Source organism: Coturnix japonica, chromosome 1, assembly GCF_001577835.2.
Source record: "Coturnix japonica isolate 7356 chromosome 1, Coturnix japonica 2.1, whole genome shotgun sequence".
Classification (NCBI taxonomy): domain Eukaryota; kingdom Metazoa; phylum Chordata; class Aves; order Galliformes; family Phasianidae; genus Coturnix; species Coturnix japonica.
The window spans coordinates 120,655,299-120,675,742 of NC_029516.1; the positions used below are offsets into that span (position 1 = coordinate 120,655,299).

The 20,444-nt window shown below is 36.8% G+C and overlaps 1 protein-coding gene across 6 annotated transcripts; it reads left to right on the forward strand.

The window, feature by feature from the left end:
- Nucleotides 1–731: 731 nt before the first annotated feature.
- IL18R1 (interleukin 18 receptor 1) lies at nt 732–19,697 on the forward strand. 6 transcript variants are annotated; one of them, XM_015850063.1, is made up of 13 exons: nt 732–5,214; nt 5,288–5,423; nt 6,277–6,445; nt 7,259–7,377; nt 8,316–8,556; nt 12,712–12,889; nt 13,681–13,834; nt 14,359–14,421; nt 15,907–16,063; nt 16,218–16,351; nt 17,172–17,333; nt 17,620–17,778; nt 18,480–19,697. In XM_015850063.1, the coding sequence occupies exons 4-13, from the start codon at nt 7,329–7,331 to the stop codon at nt 18,878–18,880; spliced, it is 1,698 nt and encodes a 565-aa protein (XP_015705549.1). In that variant the 5' UTR covers nt 732–5,214; nt 5,288–5,423; nt 6,277–6,445; nt 7,259–7,328; the 3' UTR covers nt 18,881–19,697. The 6 variants fall into 6 exon arrangements, with proteins under 6 accessions (XP_015705549.1, XP_015705541.1, XP_015705558.1 ...); XM_015850055.1 differs by having other exon boundaries at nt 6,277–6,441; XM_015850072.1 differs by lacking the exon at nt 6,277–6,445.
- Nucleotides 19,698–20,444: the final 747 nt, after the last annotated feature.

The following is a 20,444-nucleotide window of genomic DNA, read 5'->3' on the forward strand; positions in this document are numbered from 1 at the left end:
TCACATCATCAGAACTGTAAAACATTTAATGCTCTATTTTATCACTCTCTCATTAGATCATATTCAGTACTAGGACTCGTTCCAAATGATCCCTCTAAATATGTGTCTACATCTCTTTCGAACCTCCACAGAATGAATTTGTGCCCACAAAAGATATTTGGTTTATTACAGACTTAGTCAAGGTTCAAATGGTTGTCACAGTACCATTTCTTCCCATTGAAAAAATACTAGTACTAAGGCATGTATAAAGGCAGGATGGACAGTTGCCTTTCACTCTAAAACTCTTTTCCTTTCAAGATGAAGATACGATCAGTTTTTAATAGAATGTGTGTTCTGAACACTTACAAGGAAGGAAGGATGATAAGTGGTGGAAAGGAAGGAACAATGATAACTGAATTTTGAAGCTGAGAAGGAGAAGTAGAAGAGAAGGTACAATGGGGAAATACAGAGTGACAACAAAGAGCTGGGCCGTTCCGAAATCAGGTGTTATCTTACTGACTTGTGTACACTAGCTATGTGAGCTGCATGGTGAAAAACAAACCCACTAATTGGCTCTTGTGGTGGAAGTTCTTTTGTATCATATTTCATGGCTAATAAAGAGAAAATACCAGAAGTTCCCAAGAACTATAAATGTGGTTTGCCTGCTTTTAAAGAAAGAAAAGGGGTAAACTCTAAGAGTAGGAAAGACCTTATACTGAGCCTAGGGATGAGTACATGACTAATGACAGTGGAATGCAGAAGTTGTCACTTTTTTTATATTAGTGGTTAGTGGAAAAATCAGAGATACACACTCAATATCATCCTACAAGTATTATCACAGCTGTAAAGCTGTGGTATTCTTTTACAATACACACAAACTAGTGAGTATTTAAATTGGCATTTTTATATTTCATATTGTCTTGGATACATAGGAACTACACCAGGCAATCTGGAATAATGAAAAAGAAGTGTGCCTTGTGTAAAAATCTCTTATGTCTCCATAAAAAGCTCACAAATCTTCAGATGGTCAAAACATAAACTACACAGCAAAAAAAAACCCACCAAATTTGTTGTAGAATTAGAACTTTCACCTAGAGACTTAATGCCCTTTAACTTCTGCTCCATGCTTCCCTATTCTTGGTACCACTGAAAATGGGAGAAAAGAAAATTTGCTTTCATTTATTAATAGAGAAGAGTCAGTACGACATCTAGTGGCTGAACGACTACCAAAAGATTGTGGACAACTAGAAATCAATTAATGAATGCTGTTAGAATCAAACACAGTGAAATTTTTGGGGTGTACATACATAATCTCCTGGAACCCATGTATCAGCTCAGAATATGACACTGAGAATTCAGTGTTGACCTTCTTGTGTTTTAAAGGAACAGAAGTGTCTTCTTGGCCTGTGACATGTAAGAGTCAGGAATGAGCTTTGACTTTGTTCACTTGATTATATTTGGATGATAAAACGTTTTACTGAGAGAGTGAAACTGGGAAATTTTTCACTGAGAGACTGGTGAGGTGCTGGCACAGGCTGCCCGGAGAAGTTGTGGGTGCTCTGTCCCTGAAGACATTCAAGACCAGGGTGAATGAGGCTCTGGGCAACCTGATCTAGTGCCTGATTTAGTGGCTGGCAACCTTGCCCACAGAAGGGGATTGGAAATAGATGATCTTTGAGGTCTTTTCCAACCCAAGCCATTCTGTGATTCAATACATATGTAAAACTGATATATGCTGTTGAAAAATTATGCTTGAACAACCACACGCTCCTGATCCTTGAGAGTGTCAGAAATAGAGCTATTTCACAATTTTTTTCTAGTCTTTACAGATCTCAGTCTCTGGAAAGTTATGAAGCAATATTCCTTTCAAAATATGTGAAACAGAAGATCTCAAGGAACAGAGAGTATGGATTTAGGGGATAACATTCATCTCCAGCCACACTATGAGCAATGGGAGAACACCAGATGCTGCTCTCTTGAGTTGAGAAAGGCCTTTGACACATATTCAGTTTGTGATATACAGATAAGTGGACAGTGAGTGGAAAAACAGTGGGATGAAAATTTATGACAGATCAAGAGATTGTGATCAGCACACAAACTTCAGCTCACATTAAATTACCAGTGACATCATTTGGCACCTAATGTTGATACTAAAACTTATGAGCATCCTTATGAATGACCTTGGAAATGGAACAGATTATTATATAAAGAAATTTTCAGACATAAATCCAAGAAGAGATTATTGACCCATGGGAGTGCAGGGCTGCTATTTTGCATTACAACAGAACAGTGATATCAACAAGGTTCAACCCAATGCATGTGCAAAGTGTTGCATCTGTGTTGGAAAATTCCCATTCAACAATACAGCCTAGAGATCAACTCAGTACAAAGCAGCTTTGCTACAAAGACTGTAGGTTTTGGTGGACACTGAGGTGAGTTTGAGTCAGTAGTGTGCTTTGTGACAAAGAAGGACAACTGCTGACTTACTGGAGCAAAAGCAGGGAAACGCCACCAAAAGCGCAGGATGTTTGAGGGAGAGGACAAGATCTCATATTTCTGTTTACAGGAATCTGTACGAAAGGTAGAGAAAACTGATGGAGCCAGATCTTTTCAAAGGACCATAGGAATAGGATAAAAAAAAAATGCAAGTGATAACTTAGAATATGGGAAATTTCTATTAGAAATTTGGAGAAAGATTTCACTGATAGGTGGTCAAATGTTATCCCTAAAAGCCGTGGAAGCTTGAAAAACATGCAGCCTTCATATTCTAAAACTACTGAAAAACTTATGAGACTTCTACAGACATGGTATCAGTTGGGAACCTGCTTTTTGACATCAGGAATAGGTAATGATAAAAAAATATTGGAGTATAATGTAATGCTCAGCTAAGAATTATTGTAACTCACATGCAGAGATAGCAGAAGCAAACTTAAAAATACTGACAGTTAGAAGAAAGAACAATCTTAGTCTGTGGTTACAAGAGCTGAATGTGTTTCTCTATATCAAAGAATCGGATTCACAGTTTCAGTTAGTACCTTCATAATGTGTGGTGGATGGAAAAGGGTAATCAGCCAGGGCTGACTCATTGGTGGAGCTTCACAGAAAAATCTATTTTTAATATCAGTGTGAACTTCCATTTTCATCATGGCATTTTCACCATGGCACACTGAGCTGTGGTTATTTTCACAGCTGAGCTACTTCGCTATTGCAAACCTATTACTTCTCCATTAAAAACTGTATTGAAAAACTGTAAACCTGATTCTGCATACGTTCACAAAACACAACATTAGCTGAAAAGCACAGCTTTCCACAATGCAGCTGAAAGTTCAGAAACTTCAGGGTATTTCAAAAGCAAATGAATATGGGAACAACTCATGGAAAATATTGTTGTAAATAGTAAATAAAACAGAATGGCCACTGTCAAGTCTTATCCTGTCAAATTAAATAGCTGATGACATTTAACTTTACCAGTTTCTTGTCTGCTAAATTGCTTTCAGTCTTGTGTAAAATCATTATCAGTATAAATTGTAAAATATGAAATAGTTACAGTATATGCTTTCTTTTAAGTTTTAACATCAAGCACTGAGCCTTAAGAACAATTAACACCGTGAAATATTGTGTATGCATTTAAAGGTAGTTACAGTGGGTCAGATTCTCAGCTGACTTTCCTAGAGTTCTGATTTTCATTGCCTAATGGTCTGATTGTGTTTATATTGTCTTAATCTCTGATGAGAAAAACAAATACGGTGAGACAGTAAAACTGTCCAGGGTTTCTCAGCTTCACCTCAGCAACAAAACCTGCAAAATGCCAGCTCTGTGGAATCCCTCCTTGTTTAATGTAACATGTCCCTCTCACTTTTACAGTGACATCTCCTGTCATTACTGGGAAATTCTGTAAAAAGCGTAAAAAGAAATAAAAATAAAAATATGGCAGCTGTCACCAGACACGTTTCCGAAGATGAACAGCGTAATTCGAGAAACAAAGGAAATCCCAACTGTATGAATTTGTTTCTGTTGCCATCAAAAAGGCTTCATTTAGAAGTAGATGGAGCCATCAGTCAGTACGTATCAGATAAACTATTGGTGTGAAGTAAACAGTAGCAGACACTCATTATTCAGGAACAGCACTTAAACAGGAAGCTCAGCTCTCAGAAATCCTCTGTGTAACCACAGCTCCAACAGGTGAGCATTTGGCTTAAAATCAGCCAGCTGTTGGCATGGGGCTTGCTTAGGGGTGAATGATCCTTTCAGAGGAATGGAACTGTGAGATGTTTTGTGTCTTGAAACCTTGCATCATTTCACCCCCAGAGGGGACATCGGGTCAGAAAGAACAGCTCTGAAATCAGGACAGTCTTGTACAGGAGCAGATTTTCCCTTTTCCTGCAGATTGTAATTTGTCAGTCTTTGTGGTTTTTTATATCTTTTTGCAGTGTATCAGCTTTATTGTTTATCTCTTAGCACACTCTCATCCTCAAACGGCTGCTGAGGGGGGACGGAAGTTGTAGCAGAGATAGAAGCTGCTAGTGTGCACACTCCTGAAGCTCCATCCTGCTTTCATCACACGTCTCAGAACAGAGTCCCGCCACAAACCTTCATCAGAAGAGCAGAAGAAGAGGTGTTTCCATCAAAAACAAACGAAGACATCACCTCAAGCCCTCCCCTCCTGTAAAGGCTGTGAGAGAGAATCCCCTCTGCTCAGACACAGCCCATCTCGCCTCATCTGCAGGCAGGGCCCTGAGAGCACTCTCCAAGCCAGGTAACCCCAGCCCACAAGCCAGAGCTTGTGTCCAGGCTGCTGCCTTCTAACCCAACTGGGATGCACCCGCCGCCTGCCATGCTCCACTGCCCCAAGCAGGAAGGGGAGGTGCTGCGCAGGCTCCTGGTGGGTAGGGTGCGTCTCTAAAATGCTTCCTTTAGAAAAGTCCGTGTTCAGAAATTGCTGTTACTTTTCCGAGCGATACAAGCAAAAGTAAAAATCTCACTTCTGTTTTTTCCATTCTCCTCCCTGTGCTCATCAGTTAAAAAAAAAAAAAACAAACCAACAAAACAAGAACAGAAAAAAAAAGTGATAATTCCACTCTTGCTTTTTCTGGAGGTTTCTCACTCTGAGCAGTTTTCGTATTGACTCACTGCAAGATTGATGAGTTTCAGTGCTGAATTCAGAAGGTTTGTGAGTGCAGCCTGTAAATGCCTGCTGTTTGGAAGGTTACCTCTGCATCACTGTCAACCTGCATAGTGAGTAAACACTTATATTCTCTGGGAATTCTGGTGGATTTTTGTTTTAACTGATATCTTGTTTTCCTAACAGAATGGTTTTGAGACCTATCAAGGTTCAGACAACTGCTTGCTAGATCCTTTCTCTTCATGAATCCTGTGTGAATTGTGGCACAATGTAGTCACATAGGAAAGAGACTGACATTTCCCAAAAAGCCTTCCTGAAAGAGGTAAGATTAGAAGCTTCCTCACTGGACCTCCGAATGTTTGTTCTAACAGTCAGAGGTTCAGAAGGATCTGTTTTGTTGTTGTTTGTTTTGCTTTGTTTTAAAGAATGTCAAAATTATTTGGGTAGGAATTCCGGTTTCCAAAAGTCTTTATCAAAATGAGATACATGACCAAAACATCTCAGTGTATCAGCCCACATACTTAATAACATAGAGTTAATGCAGTTTGCAGGATTCTATATGCTCAAGTTTGCTTTAAGATTTTATCATATTAAAAATGTCACAAAATGATTCTAAGAGCTGTTTTTATAACTGGGAGTCCAGCTGTAGCTTTAAGCATGTGGGAAATTTGAAAAACAGGTGGTATGTTTTACTTGTTATTTGCAGTCAGGTATCTCAAACCTGGTCATTACTAAGTAGCTTGGATCAGACTTTGTTCTTTAATCCCTGTTGCAAGAATCAAGGGCTATTCTGTGCATTCATTAAAACATCAATTTTGTGCTGATGTGATGTGCCAATAAAGAATGGGATTTAGAATTAAAATCTGGTGATACGTAATTTTATCTTAATAGAGTGGTTCATGGTTTCATTGTCTGTGACAATTGCATTTGTTCTAGATACGAGAGGATGAAAATGGAAAGAAAATTCAAGACAGACCGTTCTTATTTCCTATAAAATATAATAGTTTGAATCTCCATGTATAGAAGGGAACCAAAACCAAGTCTGAGTGAATGGCCCCTTGAAGTTTCTTGTTGCAGTATTCAGCACCCAACTTTCTTCTACTTTCTAACTTGGGATCCGTCTACCAGACAGTCTGAAAAAAGGGATATGAAATAGTTCTTTCATTTTCTTACAGTTATTTATGGGATGATGGCATACTTGTAATGAGTTGTGGGTAGAGCAACTTCATATCTTAATGTCATTCTGGAGTATTACTTGAAATGCAATAGCCTACTTCATCCTGCTTGTTTCTACCACGGGAAGTTTCTGGCTGTAAATTTTGGACAGGTGGCTTATAACAGTAAGTAAGTATCTTCTCAAACTGCTAAAGTTTTAGGTTGAAAAGACAAATAAATAGAATGCTCAAAGAGATAACCTTTGACAGCTGAGTGTGAAAAAATCTCTCTTGACTATGTGTCATATTTATACACGCATGTTCAGGTTGATGACTAAGTTGATGACTAAGGACATTTGTGTTCACCGAACTCAGCATCTATGCTTTCTGCCTTGTCAGCAGAACTGAAGCACAGGTTGTAGGATGGGCTCTGCCCTTGTTTGCCCCCAGATGAAAACATTAGCGTTTTCAGCTGGTACGTACTTGCTCAATAGATTAAAATGTACGACAAAATTGTAGACTTCACTGTTTTCCAGCAGTCTAAAAGTAGACACTTGGATGTCTGATCTATCAATGTTGTGCTGTTCTCCTGGAAAATAAGGGAATTTATTAGCTGTGTTTTTGTAAGGTCCTGTCTTGCAAATACCATGCTCTCTGTAGGAAAAAAAAACCACCACAAAACGCTGTACTGAATTGGAATCCATCATTGCTTTCTGAATTTGAAATGAAACTTGCCAAGGAAAACCTAGATATGTTGTAGTGTATGTTTGGTGGCCCTGCTAGGCAGGGGGTTTGGAACTACATGATCCTTGAGGTCCCTTCCAACCCGGGTCATTCTGTGATTCTGTGATTCTGTGATATGTTACCTCATACATCAAAATACCTGTTATGGTAAAAATGAGTAACTTTCCATTTGACTCTTCAGTGATGGGCATTAGTTCACACAATGCTCAAACAGGTCTGTTTCATTGCACTTGTGATGAACTGAGTCTATTTTCCCTAGGCTTTCAGTGTGACCAAGAAGAACTCAGTTTCATTTTTTCTGGAGAAAAAGTGAGAAGTAACTCAAAGAAATGACTCTCATGTTTTTTTTCTTAATTTTTATCACCGAAACAGCCACAGGTAAGTATAAATCCTCATTTCAATAGCAGAACCTTCAAAATATTTGCCAAATATAGGACATCTTGACAGTTTTTGAGACTTTGAAGTTATTATACTTTGCATTTAAGAATAACATCTTAAATATTTTTCAGTTTCAGTCCAGCTCCAGACTTTGGAAATTTCACTTATAGTAAAAGAATTATGAAGTAAATACACTAGAGATGAAGATGGCTAGACACACCTGATTCTATTGAACAGGAGCATGGCTGTATGGAGAACTACAGCAAAGAGGAAAATGATCCTGACTGTGGCATTCAGAAGTGTAGCCTCAATAGTGGCTAGAGAGAGACAGACTCTAGGAGAAATAGGGCTTGGAAGCTTATTTTGTCTTGACTATTTGTGATAGACCAGGGTTCCTTTTCTGTATTTCAGGTGACTTTCATGTGCAATTGTACATTTGGAAAATTTGATTAGAAAAGCAGACTTTCTGTGTGAAAAAATTAGTCTCAGTCTTGTTTCAAGAGAAATTTTCCAAAGATATAAAGTTTTAAAGGAATATTATCATGTAATGATTGGGTATTAATTAAGAAGAAAATGTATGTCTTAATTCATAGACTCTTTGCTTTTATGGCAGTTGATCAGTTCTGAGGATTAGCCATCTCTGTCAAGTCCAACCAGATGTGAGTAAATTTCGTGCTTGCGGCAGCTGCTTTATTATAGAGTGAGGGCAATTTCTGCTGTCATTGCCTATTTTGGAACAACATGAAAGAACTGTAGGGAAATGTCTAATTTTTTTATTATTATTTTTTTTTAATCCTTCTATGTCTAATAGTTTTGGTTGAGTAAGACAGTCTGAAATAGATTTTGCTGGAACAAATAAATTCTGTCAGTCTACTTTAAAGTCAAGTTGGCATTATTTTCTAAAAGAATATTGAGCCTTTTTCCCTCTTTCTCTGAAGAGAAGCTGTGCCCTCTTCGTGCCTCCATTGATGTACTAGAAGGGGAGTATTTTTTCCTTTGTTTTCCTGAGTCAAAACGACAACATTCTTGGAAAGAAGAATACACAATAAACTGGTACAAAGAAGGTGCTGGAAGGCAGAAGCAAATAAAGGAAACACACAGAATTGTATCCCAAATGAATTTTCTGGAGTTTTGGCCAGCTGAACTTGGTGACTCTGGGAATTATTTTGTCACTCAAAGGTGGGTACACAGCAAGTGGATGAGCATCCTGCATTTACCATTACTTATGAATGTGGTAATTTCTTTGTCTTAATTTGTATTGTTTGTGGTATCTACACAAAAGAAGGGAGAAGAACTATATTAATTGTGATGTCACAATTTTTCAATAACCATGCAGAGGAAACTATAGTACATACAGATAGCTGTAGGCAAATACAGCCTTCCAAGGATTGGGTAAAACAGGTAGCATTTCTGCTGTTCTGTGGCTAATTCCTTAAGCATAAGAAGAGAGAGTAATCCTTCACTGTGAGGGTAGTGAGGCAATGGAACAGACTGCTCAGAGAAGTGGTGGTTGTTCCATCTTTGAAAGTGGTTTAAAGCCAGGACATTTTGGGCTTTCAGCAACCTGATCTAGTGGATGGCTGGACTGGAAATAGATAATCTCTATGGTCCCTTCCAACCCAAAACATTATTTGATTCTATAATTTGCTTGTCCTCTACACCAGACCTGTTCTTAGTGTGTTGAGTGGAGCTCATGCTGTGATGCCTGCTGATTAAACCAAGTGGGATGCAGTAACAGAGGCATAGTTTAACTCTGGTTTCTGTGCAAAGCCTTGCATACCTGAAGCTGTTCGTGAAGCAAGTAAAATAATTGGATTCAATTTCTTACTCACAAGTCAAAAGGGGAAGCAAGGTTGGGCCTCAGGTGATCATGGTATTTCTTATCAGACCATGAAGAATGACCAAAGACCTACATTTTTTATAGGAGTTTTTAAGACAAACCTACACTACAACTGTACTTCAGGATTTACAGTTGGAGTAATAACTCATTTTAAATTATTTTGCATGTAATGATCTGTGCTGTTGCTGAAGTAATCTTTTTAAGATTCTTTCTTGGCTCATAAAGGTTGATGTTTCATTATAGAGTTGCAAATACTGTGAAGTGCTGTCCACATTTCTCCAGCAGCACTTCAGACAGAAATTTGATAACATACTAGATTGTTAGATTTTAATTGTTAACTTGTTATCTAGTTAAAGTTCAAGTTAACATAGAAGTTGAAAACTTCATGTTATACTTTTCCATGTATAGCTGTTTGTTTATTTGAAATGCTAAGTACTGTAGATGAGAAGATGTAAGTAGAGCAAAGATGCACATGAATATTTCTTTTGTTTTTAAGATATTTCCATTTAATGGCAAGCTTTTCTTTCTCCAACTAGTAGATAAAGTTTGAGAAATACTTTCCTAGGATGTGTTGAACCCAGTCTGAAGAGAACTGGCCTTAGGGATGATGACAGTGGTAATCTGGCTACTTCGTTCTTCAAAGTAGTACAGATTTAGCATATTACTGTGTACAGGTATATGTCTAAATTAGCAGAGTTATAAAGCAAACTGATCAGTTGTGGTATACAGAGATTAGATAGCATTTGGCTTGTTGATAGGCCTATAGTTTTCATTTGTAATCTGAACTTGCCACAAAATTGTATTACTTTATTAATGGCCTTGAGCAGTCATCCATACAGTAACTTCACTAAATATGGTACTAAAGTGTTATTAAATCTAACAGCTCACTCTACTGCCAGCACCTAAATAATGCTATAAAATACATGCTCTGGCTTATTTTGGCATGGAGTAAGCGGCATACCTGAACCACATTGCTACCAAAGGAGATTTTCATAATTGGGATATTAGAGAGGAAATCTGTGATAACACAGCTATAAAAGCTTTGAGGAGTTGGAGTACTGATAGTAAACCAACAGTACATTACATCAATTGTATAAAACGAATGCATGTAAGAGATGGAGGAGATGGGAAAAGACCTTGAATAAAATTAGGATAGAGTTTGTTAAAATGATTATCTGTTCAGAAAAACATGAGAGGGATCCTTTGTGAAATGTTGTGATTTACTGATCTAAGAAAGAAACTCAGATTTTTTTTATTTTATCGAAGTATTCGTTTGCAACTGAGTTTTGATTTTGTTATGAAAACCTTTCTCATTTTCTAAGACGCTGTATTGTGACACTACCTTTGAAAAATGTGATTTGAAAGGAAGCATTTTTATTTATGAAAAAAAGTTCCTGAATTAAAAGAAAATACTTTGACTACCATGAAACAATTTTAAAGTTAGTTATTTATTTACAATTTCTTCATGTTAGACCCATGCAGATATCCAGGGTTTGCTGTTGTTGTTGTTAGGATTAGAATGAAGGCTGTTAGAACAGTAATGTGTTTTGTTTTTTGAATGGGATTCTCATTGTATTTTGGGGTCAGTTTTTCTGATAGTTCTCAGTACTGGAAAGCATATTAAGCAGTTAAAGCAGTAGAAGAATTGGTTTTCTATTGTGAAGGACGGCTTTCAGTAATTAACTGACATGGAAAACCTGTGGGTTATTGTGGGCTACAGAATTGGTTTAAGATTTAATAAGATTGATAGAACGAAGTTTGTTTCAGAATGTTTATACTAGGCTAAAATTTTGATTTAGAAGTAAACAAGCTATGCATATTTTCACTTATCTGTTTGATTTATAATTTATTTAGGTATATTGTAAGGTATATCGGAAATGATTTTTTAGCTGCATAGACAGTTTTATTGACCAAAGAGTCAATCAAATTCACTGCAGGCTTTCAGTAACTATTTGACAGTGCCATTGTAAATGTTTTGCAAGCTAATTAATTGTTTCCTGCTCTGTTGCAACTGACAGAGTGTAAGGAGAGGTGAAAATGTTGTAACAATGTATATTCATTGTGTTGTCCACTTATTTTTGACTTAAAGAATAATCAGAAGTTTTATAGCTCTACAAGATTGTTCTGCTGAGACGTAGCGTATGTAGCCAAAGATGTGTATGCTGATGTGTTTGCACATTTATTAGTACAGTAGACTAAGGACATAGTTTCAGGAATTAATTTCATCTGAAAACCTGAGTGTGTCCATCTTCAGCAACATCTCTTGAACATAAAAGATTTCATAGGCGCTGGGTGTGGAAGTGTTAAGAAGAAATCTGTGTCACACATTTTTGGCAGGATTTCCAATGTGTGTGGTTTTTGTACCTATATCCTGTGGTTATCAGAGGAAGAAAAACAACAACAAAGAAACCAACAACAAGGCAGGTCATCTTGTGGCTCTGTACTAGTGACCTTGAAATAAAGGGTTCCTGAATAAATGAGTGCGTAGAGATTCATGACAGACACCTGATATAAGTTCCTAACATAGCTTACTTTTTAAGGTGTTTAGAGCTGTTGAAAGCAATGGGAATACACACATGTGGAGATAATATTGTATTGAAGGTTGAGTGTCAGGTTTTTGGTTGTTTGGGTTTTTTTTTGTAGATTGAAATATTGAGATAAGACTGGATTGTTGCACTGAAAAAGCTTAGAACTGCATATATATGCAGTCTTTATGGTAAGCTTGGATATATGCCTTAAGGGCTTTCAGTTCCCCTTGTGCTCTCCTAAGTCAAGCTGGCTTTTGTTCCTTCTTGTTTAGTGAAATGGAAAGTTTGTTAAGCCAGAAACTGTTTTGTGAGGACAAAAACAATCACAAAAGAATCACAGGTGACAGAAATATAACAGCTCAGACACTAACAGTTCAACCAATGCAACTTAATGTATTCCTGTTGTTGAAAGTCATATGTGTTGCAGACAACTAGAAATTGCTAAATTATTAGCTAATAGCTAATTTATTTCTAGTTTTTCGTAGGTATGCGTTTGCAACTTACAGGGAGTTTTTCCTTGTCAGAATTTGGCTCATCAGTCAGAATATCACAGAATCATTGAATATCTGGAGTTGGAAGGGAACCACAAGGACCACAGAGTCCAACTCCTATCCCCACGCAGGACTACCCAGCAAACTGTAGAGCTCTGTTCAGTGGAGGCTATCTGAAAACGAGATGAATTCTTTCCAAAATGCCTTCTTTTGCAGACATGCTTAAGTTCATAAGTGATTCAGTAGTTCATGAGACTTGCAGAGTTTAGGAACATTTCCAAAATTTTGGTGATTTTCTGCACAATATCAAATGATATAGAGAGATAATAAAGGGAATAGTAAATAAAGTAAATAATCTGTTCACAGTACATGTATTTTTACCTGCTAGAGCTTAGAGGACTTTGTTATGTAGCTCGCTAAGCTGCATTCCTTTAAAAAGCTCTTAAAACTAGTTTTGCAAATCTTCTTTTCACAGCAATGGAAAACGAAATTTCACAATTCAGAAGTGGACCTTGAATGTACTTGAAAGAAATAAAAGCAGCTGCTTCAATCAAAATCATTTAACAACTGAAATTCAAAATGCTGGAACTGGTTATTCATTGAAATGCAGTGATCTGTCTGTCAATGAAAATGACAGCATAACATGGTATAAGGTAATGAAGAAAATCAAAGCATTGGCTATAGATAGAATATCTACAGAGAGAATATCTAATTGCAGGAAAAGTGAATTACTATCAAAAGCCCAATAGTGCTTTAATTTTTCAAACTATTGGGAGAAAAAAAGCCTTTAGAGAGATACACAGAATAAAGTTTCTCTCTTCTCTCAAGTTCATTAGAAAAAATATCTATAATCAGAAATTACTGGTAGTTTAGAATGGTGGAAGATCTGATGTGCATGTCTGTTAGCCTGTTTATTGGCTTTGCCAATATAGGTGTCATCCTGACACTAAACGAATTACCAAGGTATTTGTTTAACAGTTGACATGAAGTGTCAATAACTTGTGAAGTTATTGAGAAACTTTAAAATTTTACTGTTTCTGAACATGTTTTACAGAATGTGTAACAGACCTAGTTCTGTTCACTTTAGGCAAATCTGATCTTTGGAGCAGTTTTGCTGGTGCACAGACAACAGATGAAGCACTTGTAAACTGTTGAGTGTTGGTATAATCAGCCATTACATTTAGCACCCGGACTAGGTTTCATCCACCCTACCCCTGCTCACCACTTCAACAATTCATAATGTAAGGTAGCTCGGGCTGTGCTCTCAAATTCTAATGAGTTTGATGTTCAGGTGTTTCCTTTAAATAACTGTAATTGGAAATTGGGGCCCCACCTCCTTTGAATCAGGTAAAAGCTGTTGAGATAGTAAAAGAGTGATGCTGTTTTTGTTTTTTTTAAGGTTTTGTTTCATACAGTATAATATTTTCTTGCTGTGTTGATGTAGGACTGTAAGAACTATGAAAATGAAAGCGGGCGGGAACTGGACTTTAAAACCTTATCAGTTCAGCACTCTGGAATATATACCTGCAAAATTTCCATCAGTCACCAAGGAAAGATATACCACAGCACGAATACAATTAGGCTGATTGTAGAAGAAGGTAAGAATACCTTCTGAAACTGAAGCATGCCTTCTGTTCACCTCACTGTGGAAAATGTTCTTTACTAAATCTATTTGCGATTGGATGTTGTTCATCATCTCTTGATAAGTATTTTGACAAGATTAGATCTGGAAGTCTGATCTATCTTGCAATATTTCACAAATAAAAAAGCAGAAATTCAGATATTACCAAATTTGGAAAATTTATTTAGTAAGTTTTCCCTGCAGTTTTAGGTGGTTCATTGATTTATTTATTTATTTATTTATTTATTTATTTATTGTTGTACAAATTTGGGGGGAAGAGCCCTTCCAACCACTGTAAACCATCTGCCCTATATGTAATGAAATGCAGAAAATACATCAGGACATACTTATTTTTTAAATGCTTGATAATGATGGGTTGAGATATTTCTCTTTGAATTAAATGGAATCTACGTGATTAGTTCCAGAAATGTGTCATTTTTTACTGTTGTAAGAAACTGTTATTTCAACAGAAAAACTTTGTATTTTTATATATATATTTAGATGCACCAGAGACTGTAACTTTGGAGATAGTTGGACGCGATGAAGAAATTCAAACTGAAATAGGTAACAAATTAATAAGAGTATTTTTATGCTAGCAACTTTGTATAGATGTTTTAGTCCTGATCTCTGGCTGATGGTCTGGTTAAGCATAAATGAAATAGTTGCCTACGCACCCTGCTGGTTCTAATACGTCTTCACAAATGGTTATGTTTTCACTAGTGGATTCCATGACCTATCTACAAGTACACTAAATTCACCCTTGCAGAGGCAGAAGAGGAGGTTGTTGTTATGACCATCAAGAGAAAGTGGTGCTAATGATACACCAGCCCTCCATGGCTTTATTTTTAGATGGCAAACAACACAGAACAATATGTGAAATATGTCTGGTTTTTTTTGTTTCAGTGATCAACAGTAATAAGTAATCCTTTTCACGTCTGCTACAGTCAAAGATGTTATTCTGAAGTGCAGTGTGAAATTTGAGGGATGACAGTCCTGGCAATAAAAGGATGCAGATCCCTTACTGCTGCAAAGAATTTGTTGTACTGTCAAAAGCCTAATCCTTGATTATGTTCCTAGCTGGGGGTTAGATAACATGGTCTATAGGAATTGCACAGTATTGGAAACAGTCCAAGATTTTCTTATTGAGACTGTATATGATTCTTAAGAATGTAAATTTTCCTGTCTTTTTCCTGCCTTGTGTTTGAGGACTTCTCCCATTCCATTACCCAGTGCTCTCTTACACCATTTTGCAAATTCTTCTTTAGCACCTCTGTTGTTCATATATGAGTCTCATTTGCTCAGCCAAGGCACCAGATGTTGGTTTACCTTCAGAATGATTACATAGTGGAGAATGAAGGGAACTTTGGATGAATTTGGTCCGTGGACTTTTGAACTTGTGTTGTTTAGATGGTGTTCTATAACATTTCCCTGAAAATAGTATTTGTGCACAGTAAGGGTCGAGTTGCAAAGTAGTTGATAATAAACGTTTAAGTCTGTGTTTCAGACTGTGCAACTGTGATCTGAATTCATGTAGTCTAAATCTAAAGCTGACATATTTTCAGCTAGACTTGCTTTAGAGATTCTTGACCTGTTCCACTGGAAGAGAAGACAGCTTCTTCTGTGAGAGGTCAGCACAAGCCATAGCAGGCTTTGTTATTTCTTTGTGTTGTTGTATACAGTTTAGTTATCCCCATCAGCTGGCTTAATTTCCCTTACCTGGGGCGCTGGTGAGTTGTCCTCTTCTTTACTTTTCCTGCAGCACACATTTTAGTTCACTATAGTTTTTGGCTTATTTAACCTTTTCTGATTGTGACAAAGTTAATCTGTCTTAAGATCCTCACTCTGCAATGGAGTGCAACAGTGCTTTGTACATGGCTGCCAAAGCAACTCTTGTGCAAATGGTGCATGTATAGAACTTTGTGCAAAGGCTACTAAGTTCAGAAAGGAGGACAGCACCTTGGATACCTGACCTGTAAAGCTCATATTTTGCTGCACTGTAAATGTGAATGTTGCTTTTGATTAAATCTTCTTATGTTATGCTCTGTTTAGGTAAAGAAGAGACACTCAACTGCACAGTTTTCTTGGGTTATTACATGCAAGAAGATGTCAACCTCTACTGGTGTTTTAATGATACATTTCCAAAGAAATGTTCAGGTATTCCCGAGGCTGACCCTCCAATATGTGAAGAAGATTTAACAAAATTACGGTAAGTTTCCAGGAAATACTGATCTTCAGTTGTATGTCGTGGACCTCAATGAAAATACCTGAGATTCTTCCACAATCTTTTCCTCAAAATCTGCTTCTCAATTTATTGTAGACTTTTATGCAGGTAGTGTTGCTAACATCATTCCTTATTGCAGTTTGGGAGACAAGTTTTATATCACAAGGTTTCTACGGATTAAAAAAGTAAGAGAGGAGGACTTCCATCACAATTTCACCTGCAGATTGCAAGCTGATGAAATAACGCACATGAAAGTAGTGAAATTGAAAAAAGGTACAGTATAAGCTATGGATCATTCTTCTAATTTTTTTATTATTATTCATGCCAGCTTGGAGATTTCTGGCATATGGGCATTCCCTTCTTTTTTTTTTTTTTTTCCCATCTCAGGCCTTTCCTTTCTTTATTTAGAGGAAATATTTGACGTTAAGTGTGCAATCGACTAGTTGATGTTAAAATATGCAGCAGATAATACAGCAAATGAAATACAGACTATGATGAGCATGACACGACAGTGCTTTCACAAAGGACTTCACAAACATTTAATCCATATTTGGAATTTAAATTGAGAGGATAACAGAATAAATAAGCAAAAAAAGCTTAAAAGAGAGTAGAGACGGAACAAAAAAAAAAAAAAAAAAAAGATTAAGAAGGACATTAAGTGCTGTTATTGATGATCTGAGAAAGGGGTAGCAAAAAAGAGGAAACAATAAAGATCCCAAAGAGAACTTATCATGAAAGCAGTTGACCTAGAGTATCTCTCCAATTTGGGATGTTGTATGTCTTTGAGGAGTTTTATCTCAGTATTGATCCCATGTGAAACTCATTTGTGTGTATCCAGGGTATATGAGCATATATAATGTAATTTTAATCATTCAATTTATTTAATTAATAGTTTTTATAGTCATCTATGTTCTGTAGTTCTTTTCCATCTCAGGATGAATGGCATATACGTGTGCCTGAAGTATTAGCAGGAAAGGATTCACATCAACATTTCAATTTTAGTGATTTTAAAATGTCATGAGTATTTACTATCCTAATTTTATCATATAATACTCTCTGTTAAGGCTAAAATTTTCTGGGTTTTTCTTTACAGGAAACACTCAAGATTTGCCGCTGCATGTATTTACAACTGGAATGATACTTGCTGTACTCTTTCCATGTGTTGCTCTGGCTGTGGTAGCTGTCTGTGTGATGTTCAGAGTAGACTTAGTTCTATTCTACAGGAACATAAGCCAAAGAGATGACACTGCTGGAGGTATGACTTGGCTAATACTGACATTGAAGTGGTGCACTGATTAAAAATAGCTTATGATAGGTTCTATAAAACAACCACGTTTGAGGAAGTGGCAAAATAAATGATATTAATATATGATTGAAAGAGGATATATTATTAAAAAAAAAAATAAAAAAAAGGAAGAAAAAAAAAGAGCATAATCTTCTAGATTCTCTGCAGCTGAGACAGTAATTCTGTAAACCAGAATGGTGGATCAGTTTATTTCTAATCATTGCCAACAAGACAAAAATTGGTGATTTCTTTCCAGATGGAAAAGAATATGATGCTTTTGTATCTTACCTGAAAGACTGTGTTTCTACTAGTAAAGAGGAGAGAGAATTTGCTTTGAAGACATTACCAATGATATTAGAAGAAAACTTTGGGTATAAGTTATGTATATTTGAGAGAGATGTATCTCCTGGAGGAGGTAAGTGTATTGAATATTCTTGTAATTAAATAAACACATCATTTTCATGCAAAGCTAAAGGATTTTGTTTCATTCTGTTTACAGGAGCCTTCTATTTTTGTTACCCTTGCCAGTCTCCTTCTCCTTTCAGTTTTCCCTTCTTTTGGTTACTTCTGCTGTTTACTTTCTTTTTCCCTACGAAGCACATTTTCTGCTTCTGTATTCTCTGTAGACCTTGTTATCTCATGGTTGTCAAGATAATGCTGAAACTTGTTCTGTCATCTCATGATAGTCTTCTCAGCCTTGGATTACTGGCAGTAGATTTGGGATTTCAGTGGCACAAAAGGAGGAGTGAGCTGGTGTTCACTGAATAATCAGAGAGAGGTGGCTGTTGATGACTTCATGTGGAATCACTCTAATGGCATCTACGGATGAAGAGTAAATTTTACTCTCACCTTCTGTACATATGATTACAGATAGATAACCGAAGACTATATGTGTATTTCTATCTGCTGCAGAGATTAAGCTTTGACCATGGGAGAGCTTATTTTCACAAACTCATTAACTGTAATGCATATTAATCTATACTTAAGGACAGGATATTTCATGCTGTCACTTCACAAGGAGAATATTTTTGTACATGTGCCATTGTTAAAGGAAAAGTCAGTTCAATGCCTGCCCTTTCAATCTGTTTTAATAACATATTTATTTTTAATTTGCAGCTGTTGTTGATGATATCCATTCACTCATTGACAAAAGCCGAAGATTAATCATTATACTGAGCCAGAACTACATTTCTGACAGAGCCATATATGAACTTGAAAGTGGACTGCATAAAGCTCTAGTAGAAAGGAAAATGAAGATTATATTAATTGAATATATGCCTATAAGTGACTACGACTTCTTGCCAGAATCACTGTCTCTTTTGCCATCAAAGAGGGTTGTTCAGTGGAAAAAAGATAAATCTCTCCCAGTGAATTCCAGATTTTGGAAGACCCTTCGATACCTAATGCCTGCAAAACCTACCAAGTCAAACTCCAAAGGACACTGTATGAATCTAGATCTAGGCTCAGAAGGGACTCAACCATGGACTGGAGGCTGTGACTATAATACAGTCATATAGGAATTCTAGAGGTGGAAGATGCTGCAGAAAGCTGCCAGCTTCAATAAATTCGAATAGAAAAGATAAACTGAAATTACTTTTGAGAGACAGTGCTCATAACAGTCTGAGATTTGGGAATAATGTTAGAATCATCACATTTGTTAGAACCATGTTAACTCCAGTACTAAATTATATTCCAAAGGATGTTTACTCAGCAGTCTGTACAAAGAGCTGAACACTTATTCCACAACAACTTAATTGTGTAACCTTTTGGTACTGCATTTTCCTACCTGTAGAATGACATTAGTTAGGCATACATATTACTGATATTTAGGTGCTTTGGGTTTTGTGTATGGTTATTTTCTAAGGATCACGCTTGCAAGTAAGACTGAATTGCTCCTTCTCTAGAAAGCTTGGCAGACAGGCTTTGAGCAGCACTGAGCAGAGAAGTGAAAACAGAGAAAGGCAGTAACAGAGGAGTCAGATTTAATCAGGCTGACTGTATTCACTGCTGAGTAGTGCACCATGGTAAAAGGAGACAAGGGAAAATAGGGCTATGCATATATAAATTAACAGCAATTCTTATTGCTCTTAGGTCCCAAACTGCTGACTTTAACCAAGGTTTAAACTGCCTGCTTTCTGTTTGCCAGTCTCTAGAGAAATGAGGTTATTAGTAAGGCTCTTATAGATTGTGGTTCTATTGGTTTTCCTGATGATGTCTGTGTCAATTCATATGTGAACTGACATGATTGTTGCTTTGAGATCATTTCAGTAATTCCTTTAGCATTTTTGTACCATTCTTTTCACTTAATAAAAATTTATTTCCCTCTGTGTACAACAGTGGCTTCTGTTTTTGCTGCAGTTACTCAGCAGTGAGTAGTAAAAATCAAATTTTGAGAAAGGAAAAAAAATAATAATGTAAGAATAAGCAGGACTGTTGTTAGACCCACTCTCCACAAGCAGTAAGTCTCTCTTTTTTGCTGTAAAATAAATAAATAAATAAACCCAGCTGAATTCAAACAAGCTTCTGGAATAAATAATTTTCTAGAGGAGAATGCAAATGGGATCAGTGAGGAGACAGCTGTTGTAAGATAGCAGCCTTCAAGATTCTTCTCTCCTCAGTAGTGACTGTGAAAGCTCTCCAGCCTGTCCAGGTCTCACTAAATGGCAGCACATTCTTCAGGTTTGTCAGCCAATCCTCCCAAATTCGTATAATCAGCAAACTTGCTGAGGCTGGCCACTATCCCCTTGTCAAAGTCACTGATGAAAATTTTGAACAAGAAGTTAAACTGGAATTTTGCAGTCAGCCCGAAATTGAGATCTCCTGCATGGGAATGCTTGGGCATGTGCCGACTGTGTGTGCAGAACAAGGTTATTTTATGCTGGTCTTGTCAAACCTAGAATCAATATGCAGCTGATTTGTGCATTATGGTCCACTATTCTGAGTATCACATCCAGAAAACAGTAGATTCGTGCCTCATGTACTTAACTGGAGGAAAAGTAGAGACTGATGGATATGAAGATAGATCATAGAATCATTAAGGTTGGAGAAGACCTCAAAGACCAGCTAGTCCAACCACAAACC

Coding starts and splice junctions, on each gene's coding strand:
- IL18R1 (XM_015850063.1), top strand. CDS start 7,329: ATGACTCTCATGTTTTTTTTCTTAATTTTTATCACCGAAACAGCCACA. Junction 17,334..17,619: donor AAGAGATGACACTGCTGGAG/GTATGACTTGGC, acceptor ATTTCTTTCCAG/ATGGAAAAGAATATGATGCT. Junction 17,779..18,479: donor AGATGTATCTCCTGGAGGAG/GTAAGTGTATTG, acceptor TTTAATTTGCAG/CTGTTGTTGATGATATCCAT.